General features: G+C 38.5%; 1 protein-coding gene across 1 annotated transcript; it reads right to left on the bottom strand.

Annotated features, from left to right (window-relative positions):
• Positions 1-590: 590 nt before the first annotated feature.
• On the bottom strand, positions 591-11902 carry ddc (dopa decarboxylase). The gene is made up of 13 exons (XM_068755528.1): positions 11702-11902; positions 11338-11451; positions 11113-11232; positions 7770-7904; positions 6572-6712; positions 6299-6365; positions 5944-6038; positions 4485-4552; positions 3704-3780; positions 3051-3070; positions 2847-2945; positions 1200-1301; positions 591-791 (listed from the first exon to the last, which is right to left on the bottom strand). Exons 1-13 carry the CDS (start codon positions 11900-11902, stop codon positions 591-593), a joined length of 1440 nt encoding a protein of 479 aa, XP_068611629.1.
• Positions 11903-12330: the final 428 nt, after the last annotated feature.

Raw genomic sequence — 12330 nt, 5'->3', positions numbered from 1 at the left:
TCAGAGGATGTGGACATCGTAGATTGTGGAGAATATTAATAAGGATGAAGTGAGGACAGCGTTGAAGAAGAATAGTATATGAATGGGAAAAGAATGTAAAAATGAAAAGAATGGGAAGGTTGTTGGTCCTTATCGCATACCAGTCGAAGTCTCAGAATGTTTAGGTGAGATGGAATTTTTTTTACTCAATTCTGAAAAGTGAGACTTTATCAGAGGAGCAGCAAAGAAGTGCGATGAGTCCCATCTTCAACAACAAGGGACATATATGGGCTACACTCCAGTAACTACAGAGAATCAGTCATAGTATGAAGTTGTAGGAAAGAGTAGTGGAAGCTAGGGTAGGAGGAGAGATGATCAGTGAGCAGCAATATTGTTTCAGGCCAGGAAAGAGCACTACAGACGTGATTGTTTTACTTTGCCTAAATGATCATCCTTTTTAATCAAGATTCACGCTTTACCTCCAGAACCTTTGTGGGAGGAAGGTTCTTTAGGTCAGAATAGACCAAATTACAATTTGGTGTCTCCAAATGGAGGAGCTTTGGTCTTAATTTCATCTCGACAGTTGACACCCCCGTTCCCAGTATACCCAGTTATTGACTGGGTTCCTGAAAAAGCTCGAAGGTCAGCTGCGTGATGTGGCGCCATGCCGATTGGATGTGATGTGACTCGGTGGCACGTGAACAAATGGCAAAGCGCAGCACAAATTTTTCGGAGAGCTGGCAAGGCACCAGGTGGATCACTCTGCTTTCTGTGATCTTTTTCAGCAACTTCTGGTTCAGCTCATTGGAATCCTGGAAGTGAGAGGTAAGGAAGAAGTAAGGTTCAGATTACTGGTTGGGCTTTTTATTGTTCTTACTTAAATCTTTTGCAGCTTTATTTCTAGGTCAAACTATTAGTCATGTTTTTCTACTGGAATGCTTTGATAATTATGTTGTGATCTTACCTTTAGTTAAAATAGCTACATTGAGATAAAAGAAATGTAGTTGAATTCAACAATATTCTATTATTATGTCAACTTCACCCAACATTTGTCATCTCACCCATTAATTTATTTTACAGTATGACTGTTTAGCCTTTTGAAAGGCAGCGTTTTACGCAAGAGAAAGACTGGACCAGTACTGGATCTGTCAATAGTAATGAGAACGGTGCCACGCTGAATGTATCAGGTTATTGAATTTAATCATGTTTGATGATGTTACCTTGAGCCTGAAGCAGACCAGCCCCATGATGACCTCAGCACAGATCTCAAACCTCTTGTCAGCTCGCACCAAACTCTCAAACTCCTTGGCCAGCATCACTTGCTGCAAGAAAATGTTTTGTGAGTTGTATACAAATGTATGGAATCAGACCGAATGATACACAGCAAATGGCAATGCCCTTGCAGTGTTCATAGTGCCCATATGTTTATAGTAGTGTCCTGAAAGCTTAAGTAAAAGGCATAATAAATATAAAAGTTAAAGGTCACAATTAAGCATAGTTTAGTAGTTTGATACTTTGTAAAATAGCATTAAATAGCATTTTCTGGAACATTTTTGCTCAGATATTTTCCTGTTCCTTGTTTCATACAAGCAAAAATGCAAGAGACTGTAATTTCATAGCTGTCACTGGATGTATAATTACACCAGTCAGTGCTTTGGGCCACACAGATGATTTTCCCACCTGCATAACCCACCATGACACTGTGCATCACTGCATCTTCTCACACCGTACCTCTTCTTGCCTCTCTAATGCCTGGCGCGCCTTGTTTCATCATTCCCTGCCAACATTTTCCATTACCTACACATTTTTAAGAGGCAGTTTCAGCTTTCAGCTACTATATGCTAGGCTAGATTTGTTTTCTAATTGTGTTGTTAAAATGAAGAATATGTTGCTCATGAGGAACAGTGTTTATAACAAAAAATGTTTTTTAATTTATTGCCCTTCATCTGGAAATTGGAAAGCAAGAAATGCAGCATATACATTATATATGCTGCATTTCTTGCTGAACAAATTACCATTTGCCTGATGAATTAACTACAGCGAACCATAAACCCAGCTAAACTCTCATCTAATCTCGAAGCCTGAACGGCAAAGATGTTATGGAATATTGCTGCAGGGTTGCTTCTGCTTCATGTACAATGGAGAATCAACATAAAACAGGCTGATTTGATTGACGGACCAGACTGGAGGGAGGAAGTGGAATATGAGAGAGATGGGCATGCAGGCATTAAGCATAGAGGGGAAGTAAAAGGGCAGACATTGATGAGCAAGGGGGAGGAAAAATATGAATATGTTGCTATAAGATACTCACAAGAAATGTATGACTGACAGGACATGTTGATTTGGGCAAAGATGAGGGCATGAAGGGACTTTAGTGGGAAGCAGATTAGTGTTGTGAAGCAGTGGATGGAGGGAGAAGGAGAGGAGGACAGGGTTAGAATTTACCATATATATACCAAGAAGACATGCGATTATCAGAAGGGTTTCTGGTTTTGGAGTGATTGAAAATGGATGACACAGAGAGTTCGACTGATCACCCCTTCAATATTCAGGTAGTCTTTAAGTCCTTCATAACAAAACAAAATAAACACTAATACTGTAACTAACAAAGTAGATTTTCTAACGAATGTCTTATCAGACATTTAGCACAGAATGGAATGTCACACAGTCAGGTGAACTTTTGAAAGCCATTATTAAAATATTACATATAAATAATATAAAAACACAATTTAATGAAATATTAGTTAAATAAATAAACAGTCATGAATCAAAAGAGTATATGCTGTTATTTATACTGGAATATAAGGGTACAGATGCACGCGGAATGGGAAAATTGAGTGGGTTGGATCATTTAGTTTGTCTCCTACCTTGCGTATATGAGCCTGCAGGCCTTGGACCCCATACATACGAAAGACAAACCACAACTTCAGCGAGCGAAATCGTCTACCTAAAGGAATCTGCCAGTGCTGCATAACAGTGGATGGAGAGAGGGTTGGTTAAACAGTAGTTGAGTATATTTATCTTGTCACAGGATTAGTAGATTGATTGCTTCAAAATTGAATAAGTCTCACCCTGTAATCTGTGATCAGGCCTGAAAGAAATCATAGACAGTGAATTCATTCACAATGCCTACCAATGCAAGAACAGGTTTTCCTGGATTGTAAAGCAACAGGCTAACAGGGGCTTCCTCTTGCAGCAGCAATAAAGTTGAGCCAACACAACTCAGGCACTGAATTATTGTGTGATACTTTGTGATGCTGCTGTATTTGGGATTGCTTTGCTGTCCAGGTGCTTCTGTCATTGCATCCACCTGCTTAATCTCACTGATTACAGTGTTGTCAGAACAAACAGGCCACCACTAGCTCATCTATCTATGTAATTAGATTGAAGAGTCCAGATTGTATAAGGAATAGCTCTTGTAAGATGTGTCAGTTTGATTAGAAGTTGCTGCTTGGCTTTCTCTGCCTGAGTGTCTTTGAGACAAATTATAGTGCTAATCTGCTGCCTACGACCTTGTATATACTGGATGCAGTTATTTGGCTCTTTTTAATAACTGAAATGAGCCTTCCATCCATTTTAAGACAGTGGGGCAATGTTTCTGTCGTTATTGTTGGATTGAAAAGCATGCAGCCGACTAATCATCTTCCTGGCTATATGAGCAGTAAACACCGTCACCCTGTTCATTTTTGTCATCGGTGTTTGCAGTCGTTATAAACCTGGTTACCTGAGTCCTGGTTTTCATGTTTCAGGTAGAGTGGGTCTACATTGAAGGCTCCTGTGAGGTCAGTTCGCTTCTTCACCCTGTTGATACATGTTGAAGAAGAAAATATGACAAATGTTATCAATGCAACTTTTTCTGAAATGGTAACATAATAATGATAGTATTCCTTTAACATATAAATATCAAACAGCATCATGTGACAAAATTAATACCACTATATCCTTTGCATTAGACATGAATATATTAATATTCTATACTATAAATTACTAAAATATATTGTTAGCAAGTTGTAATAGATTTAACAATACATTATGTTGCACACAATCCCAGCACAGTACAACATACACTCACCACTCTAAAATAAAATAAAAACATTAAGCAAAGATACCTCAATTGCAACATATAACATGTTAGCAAAGACAGATTTAGCCAGAGGTGATGGAAAAAGAGATCGAGCCTCTTTTCTTAACTAAACATTGAGGCTTGTGACAAGCAGGTCTCATTTTGTTTGCTGCTGACAGAAGTGGCAGATGGAAGGCGTGCTTCTATTTCAACTATGGAAATGATTGAAGTATAGACGCATGGCACTGTTGTGATGACACTAACTACCGGTACTTGTTACATTATTGGAACAGCAAATTGCTGAAATTAAATCGTATATGTTCTGAAAAAAATGTAGATGGTTCTCTTGATATGCACTATTACATCCTAATAAAGTAAATTCATTGTCATGGTGTTGCTGGATTTATATATGTTAATGTAGCAGAACCCTGCAGAAACTTACCACAGTGTAGAACAATCAAAGTTGACTAAAAGCCATTTGTGCGGGTTGAAGTTGAAAGAGTCTGCAAACTTAAATTGAAGCACGAAAACAAATTAATACAGATTTAGTTTATGTCATGGAGTAACAGCTAGTAAAAGCACAAAAGAGATTGGCTTTATAAAGCACCTTTCTAAGCACCCAAAACGCTTCACATTGAAACTCATTATTCATTCACGCCACAACCACTATCTAATAAATATATTCATCATCATCATCATCACACCAGTAGTGGCAAACAAATGATTTTGGTAACTGAGGGTTGTTGTATGTGCACACACTGTAACATCTTTATTTACCATTGTTACAACCTTTTCACCTGCAGCATTATCTTGACTAGAGCAACCATAATTTGAAAGCAATAACGAATTATCCATGCCGACAAGGACAAGGACAAAATATTATTTCCTCAGGTTTTTTTTTTTAAAGAAACAAACATGTCCTAATCTGTTCTTATCATTTTGTTGAATCTCTTTTGTAATATCCTTTCCTCTTCGTCCCTGAATGCAATAACGCAGCATAGAAAAAACAATATGAGACAGACTCCAGAGCTGACAGTTGCCATTCTGAATGATTCAAAGGGGGCTGGTTGCCTGCTCCTCCGTCACCCATATCCTAGCAACCAACCTCAACCCTCCTCCTGACTCTGATCCTAAAAGACCAGAGTCCTTCTTCATGCATCCTCCCCTAATAAATTCTGTTGATGAATCTCAAATATATCTCGCGCGTGTGTGTTTATTAGTAAGTCCCATAGAAATATGTTATAATATATATGTATTGAAAGTCTTTTTAGAAAATGTACAAGTAAAAAGTACAAGTAGGAGAATAAATGAAACAACAGTTTTCCTTCAGTACCTTCAGCATTCTCTCCAATCTGTTTTCTCTGTCTATCTTCTGTCCACCCACCAACATTGTTTGAACTAGTGTGTCTAATAAACTGACACATAAAGGTCTAACATCGCCTCAGGAAATTACATTGTTCTTATCTCTGCGTCTCTGCACAGCCTCAGAGTACCGACTGCCTCTGCAGCCTCGAAAGGGAGATTGATCCTCTTGCACTAATGCCAATTGTTTGCCCTATTACTCACTCTTCCATGCTTCCTCCTTGACATTAACATTATGCCATTTGCACACAGGAATAGAGCAGCAGGATATATTCAGCATGCAGTTAGTTTCTCTTCAAAGATGTTGTGACAGATATTTCACAAACAATTGAACAGAGAAAGCTTGTCTTGTCATTCAGCAGCAACATGTAGCTACAGAACTGAATGCACACTTAAAGCATATCCACATTTAAAGCATATTATATACGCCTTAGACAAGACGAGCAAACGTACAATTCTTCAAAGTCATTTTTTATAAAAACATGTCTTTGGTTATATTCTGAGGTTATAGTGTCCTGCATGAGCTTATTTATACTCACCTCAACACCATTCAACAAGGGCCTAAATTCAGGACAGATAAAAGCACTGCCTGCATATGCTGCATCAATGTGCATCCATATATTTTCTTCATTACCTGGAATGAACAAGAAAAAGAGAAGATTATCTTAATCTGGCATATACAACTGTAATAAAATAATAATTTACGACAAATGCAATCAATTTAAAGTTGTTCTTTGGAGGAAAAAATATATTAATACATTATATTAAGAGACTTATGTCACAAACATTTGAGCAGCAAATGATATAACATGAGCTTCTTGGACATTTCCTGTAGAAATAGCTCATTCTGAATCAAAAAAATTAAATTGCGCTTTGCTGCAACTGTTGACTCACATATGGGCCCCAGTTCAGCGATCTGGTCAAAGGCACATGACGAGGTGGTGCCAAGGGTTGCACAGAACTGCAAAACACACAGCACAAAACTCATAGAACAAATCAGATTATGCATGTTCTTTTTGTACAAGCAACAAGGGCCTGTGTGGGTTTCGGTATTTCCATGTCCTGCACTATAACAATCTAATAATAAATGTGTGTAACAATATGTAAATGATAATGTCTCAGTCTGTGTCTGATGGCCAAGGAATGGATGGATGGTTGTTGTCCTACATAGAACGGAATGAGACCAGCTGCTTTGTCCTCGACCAGCATCTTCTTCAGCATGTCTTTTCTGACAGCATAGTTGTCTGTCGGAACCTTCCTGATCTTCACTCCCCCAAGCAGAGCAGCACGCTCCACAGAGGAATGAGCCTTGAGTGAAGAAAAGTGACACAACAATCACAATAAATTATTTTAACAAGAAAAATGCTTCTCTGCGCCCACTTTCAATGTTCTAGTTACAATTTACTAGTTGTGATTTTTATACACTACACATTATTTTAAATATGCATGTCTGTCGTTTGTGAGGAAAAAAGGCTTTTCCAGTTACAGTCAGTGTGGCCCTCAGGCAACTCCCGAACTCCATCACAAAGTCAGCCTTGTTGTAAACCCGCTAAGAGCGAGTTACTTCCCCACCACTGTGTCTCATTGTATGAAGACTCTGCATGTGCTGCTGAAGGAGACCACTAAGAAGCAATTATTAGTATTGTTATATTTATAAGTCAACACACTTACATTAACTTTGCTGGTACAGATTTGTGTTGTATTTTGTTATAATCCTGACCACTCAATAAGCTAATGGCATTAGCCTAATGCACTTGCAGTCTGTCAGGAACACGGCCAGAGCTTCCTGCCGTAGCTCCACCCCCTGCTCTACTCTCGCTGCACTGCCTGCCACACCCGTTACCAGCTCATCCACATCACCTGTGCTGCTCAGGACACCTGCTGCTCATCTCCTCATCAGCCCCACTGCATTTGTATTCGGCTCAGTCTTCTGCGCTCTCCTAGATTATCAGTCACCCGCTCCTAGTTTCTAGCACCCATCGTCGGACTTTGCCTGTGTGCCTGCACCTGTTTTGCTGTGTCTGCCTGATTACAGTTAACACCTGGTTTATGAACGCTGCCCGTCTCCTGGAACTCGTCGACTGTCTGCCTCATTCTGATTTGTCTGCTGGAACAATGAAGTTGCGTTTCTGGATTCCCTCCACCTGTCGTGCTTTTGGGTTCTCCCTGTCTGCGCCCTGACACAGCCAGTTTTAGCTGAGTTTTTCTTTCTAGTTCAAAAGTGAATGGATAATAAAATGGGTGAGTGCCTGTTAAGCAAATGATTTACCAAATTCTGAAAACATCAGATCATGCTTTTTGCCACCATCTGGAAGAAGATTCAGTTAAATTCAGTTTCCTCAGACTCAAACATTTTCATGCTTACTTGTTCAGAGGTGTATGACATCAGTTTGGAAAGGATTTCACCCTCTGATTTTTCAGGGTAGGATATCTTGGCCTGTTGGATTGCTTTACTACGGGCAGCAAGCAAGGTTACCAGGGTTGCCTCACTGGCTGTGCCCTGTTTAAGACATAGATAAACAATATAAAACAATGCAGCTTTACTGTCATCAGTTTAATAATGAAAACATGAACTTCAACTGAAAATACACACGCCATATCATTCATTGGTTGTCAGGAGCACAGCTTTTTGGCTAATAAATCTGTGGCTGCTGCAGTTTAAAAACCTGATCTATATGTCCAAATGGCCTCTTTGTCACGCATCGCCATGTCCTCCTCGGAGAGAAAAATCACTCTGTTTGGCAAAGGTGCTGTGCGTCATCATCCAGTCATTAACAAGGATGATTGACAGAAGTTAGGAATTAAAGCAAAGCATGGGTTCTGGGCATCTGAGTGTATTAACACCAGACAGTCAATGAAATGTTCAAATCATTCCATCAATGAGCACAAATCCCTCAAGCAGCCAAAATTCCCAATGAAAAGAATAGAGGCAGTGAAAATAAGTATTGAACACAACATTTTACTCAGTAAATGTGTTTATAAAATGGCTATTGACATAACATTTTCACCAGATGTTAACAACCCTTGCAATCTACACATGTAAACCTTAGATGTCCATAAATTATGTGGAATAAAATTGAATGACAGAGTATTGAACACGCTTAAAGGTGTTTAATCATTTCTACACAAGTCTTTGTTTGAAATAACTGCTTCAAAACACCTCGTGTATAGAAAAACTAGTTAAATGTATTGCTCAGGTGTGATTTTGGTCCATTCTTACATGCAATTATTCTTCAGATCCTGAAGGTTCCTTGGGCCTCTCCTATAAAATATGATCCTTAGTTCTTTCCATAGATTTTATATTGGATTCAAGTCAGCCTTCTCTCTCTGAAACCAAGTGAGCATTTGCTTGGCTGTGTATTTGGGATAATTGTCTTTCTGAAAGAACCACTCTTGTTTCATTTTCATCATCTAGAGCAGCAGATATTTATCGAGACTCTCTCAGGACATTTTTCCATTCATCCTTCCTTCAATCATATGAAGCTTGGCAGTGCTGTATGCTGAAAAACAGCCCCACACCAATATGTTCCCACCTGCAAACTTTAATATTTGGATGGTGTTTTTAGAGTGAAGTACAGTGCCATTTGACCTTCAAACATGAAGTATTATGTCATCCACTTCAATTTTGGTCTCATCTGACCAGACTATATTCTCCCAGTATTTCACAGTGGTATTTTTAGGGGGACAGAAACGGAGATATTCATCACGACTCTCTCCGGATCACCCCCCCCCCCCCCCCCCCAACCCCTTTTTTGTCCACCTGCGTTGCACATATTAATTGCCTTAGTAATTTATTGTAATTTATGTAAACTATTGCCATTCATTGTCATCTTGCATCAGTGGTGTAATTTATTTTAGATTAATTGTTAGTTTGCATCGGCGGTGTAAAATCATTTTATTTTTCTAATGTTACTTTGCATCAATTGAGTTATTGAATATTGGTTTTATTTTTATTTGTATTGTTAAATTTGTATTGTTAATTGTGGATGATTTATGTACTAAGGACTTTCAACGGAAACAAGACCGCAAGGGCTTTTTTGAAATGCTCCTCTTAGACAGGATGTTTGACTTTATTTGTACTGTAATACATGCTACTGTGTGACTGTACTTGTACTCTAACATTCTATCTAATAAATATATTCATTCATTCATTCATTCATATATTCATTCATTCACAGGCTTGAATGTTGTGCAGAAAACTGTATACAAGCTCCAACATGTTTTGTCTTCAGCAATTCAGTCTTGGGTGGTGAGCATGCATACTGGCCACGGCTGTTGAGTGCACTACTTATTGTTTTCTTTAATCCAGTTCTACCTGCTAATTCCAGGTTTTTCTGAAGCTCTAATCAAGTGGTCCTTGGCTCTTGGAGAACTCTTCTGGTAATTCTTGTAACCCCTCTTTCAGAAACCTTGCGAGGAGCACCTAGTTGTGCTTGGTTTACTGTGAAATGATGTTGTTTCCAGTTCTCGATTATGGCTGCAACAATGCTCACTGAAACATTCAGAAGTTTAGAAATCCTGTAACCAATGCCATCAATGGGGGGTAAAGCCTATTCCAGCTGACTTTGTCAGTCTATCACAAGGCCACATAGAAAATCTTACGCTTTATATTATAGAACAAAATGTGATGATTTATCAAGCTTATGTTAAGAAATACTTTACATCAGACATGTACTTAAAATCAATCAAAAAACCCAATGACTTTGAGTAAGCTGAACCGCAGTGCAAAAACAAAGCACATACATTCTGAGCTTTAAAACCCATTTTTGTAGTATGTTGCATTCATTTAAATTTTATTTATATTGCCTAAAATTACAAATCTCAGATTTTCTTTAATGGCTTTACATAGAGTGTGGAGTACAACAACTTTTGTCCCCTGACTCTTGTAGTGGACGAGGAAAGGCTCCTCTTAAATACTGTTGTGTGCTGTATTAGCCTATATTTTTAAAGGACATTTTCTTTTACTTTCCATACTATGAAACACTGGATAATATTCTTCCTCCAACGCTTAAATATATGTGACGCTATATGTAATTTATTTTTTACTTATTTAAAAGGTCTTCACAGCACTTATGTCTCATAACTCACACAAAGGTAAAATGGTCATCTTAGTTCTTTTCAAAACCATTCCATTTACCCTTTGTTTCAGGTTTACGATAATAGGCTGGCGATGTGCTCTCACAACACTCAATAGCCCTGCAGCAGTGACAGGAGCCCTATTCGTTGCCATAGTGAGCTGGTAAGCTGCACTTAAAATGGAGAGACATCATTACACACACACACACGGATAAAAAAAAAATGCAACCCAACATGTAGGAGGTCACAACAAAAGAGGCATGACATGATCTGTCATCAGGGTGCACACACACTCCATGACTCAATAAGATAACACGCACACACACACACACACACACACACACACATATATATGCACATGCTGAAATTATTAACATACACCTACTGCATTATTTTTATTGTTCCAATAATTGTAATATGTAAATTTTTAGAGCTTGAATATTTACATAATATTTCACACTATAAAACCTAACATAAGAACTTAAATGTTTAAACAATATAAAAAAACTACTTGGCCATCTTAAGTATAGATTTGAAGATTTTACTTGGTTTTAGAGGTACTTTTGACTTCAACTACGTGACCATATATCCTTTGAAACAATACATTGGCAGTACAAATAAATATGCAATACCTGAATGACACCTCCTCCATGGCTACCGGCCCCAGCTAAAAAACACTCCGGTAGGTGCAGCATCTTCCCCAGCCAATCTAACATTACCGTCTCCAGCTCAGTACATGCTGGGCTCGCGGCCTGTAAGCATACACCCAAAGTACCAACAAAAACATTCAATGCTTTTAACATGCAAACACAATGCAAAACATTTATATCAAATACAGGTGCACGATCACGTGTTACCCAAGTGAATCCAACACAGCCAATGGCTCCACAAAGCATGTCAGCAAGCATGGAAGGGTAAGAAGAACCAGTTGGAAAGTAAGCATTAAAGTATGGGCTGTTCCAGTGGACGACCTGGAAAAAGAACAATCCTTTGGTCATCATTGCATGCAAGTCATTGTTACTATTATTAATATAGTTTTGGTTATACTGAATAGTGTTTTATCTTGTTTTGGCTTTATTATTTGGCTAAATTATAGCCTGTGATTTGTGTACACACAAAGTACCTACTTCTCATTGTATGACTTCTCCAGTTTGTCATCAATTAAAACCATTAACTATGTGCGCCTATTGTCTCAAATCAGTGTATAAAATATAACGTCACCCCGGGCATAATGACCCTCTCCACGTCTTTCATAATATCATCATAGGTTTCAGGCTCCATTGGGGCTTCAGAGGGGATCAAAGGACGAAGATATCCTGGTTCCAAGTCTGGGTACACCACACGCTGCTCGATGTTCTCCAGATAGTTTGCCATATAGTCTATCATCTCCCTCCCTCTATGGCGAAACTCAGCTGCATCCATGGTGCCACTGCAATTCAGCAATCAAACATCAGCACACAACATCGAAACAATTCCCACAATGAGCTGGCGTCTCATTTGCAGGTTTATGTTTAAATAATATGCAGTACATTTATGCATTTTGTAAAAGATTTGTGTAAGCTGCACAATTTAACAATATGATATGAGCCCATGACCTTCTTACCAACATATTATGTTAACCGATTATAGCTTCCATTGCTTTTACAGTCTACTGAACTGAACAGAAAACCAGTATTTCCATGTCTTACAATAAGTCTGTTTGTAGAGAGTAGTTTTGGAAGCACCTTCTCTCATTGCAACAGCACCACGGATACGAGGTACTAATGCACTAGGAAGGTCACCACAGATATACCTTATCTTCACCTCCAGAGTTCATTTATGACAATGACCTATAAGTTAATGAATAAAAG

Source organism: Brachionichthys hirsutus, chromosome 3, assembly GCF_040956055.1.
Source record: "Brachionichthys hirsutus isolate HB-005 chromosome 3, CSIRO-AGI_Bhir_v1, whole genome shotgun sequence".
Classification (NCBI taxonomy): Eukaryota; Metazoa; Chordata; class Actinopteri; order Lophiiformes; family Brachionichthyidae; genus Brachionichthys; species Brachionichthys hirsutus.
This window is presented reverse-complemented; position numbering and strand designations above follow the sequence as displayed.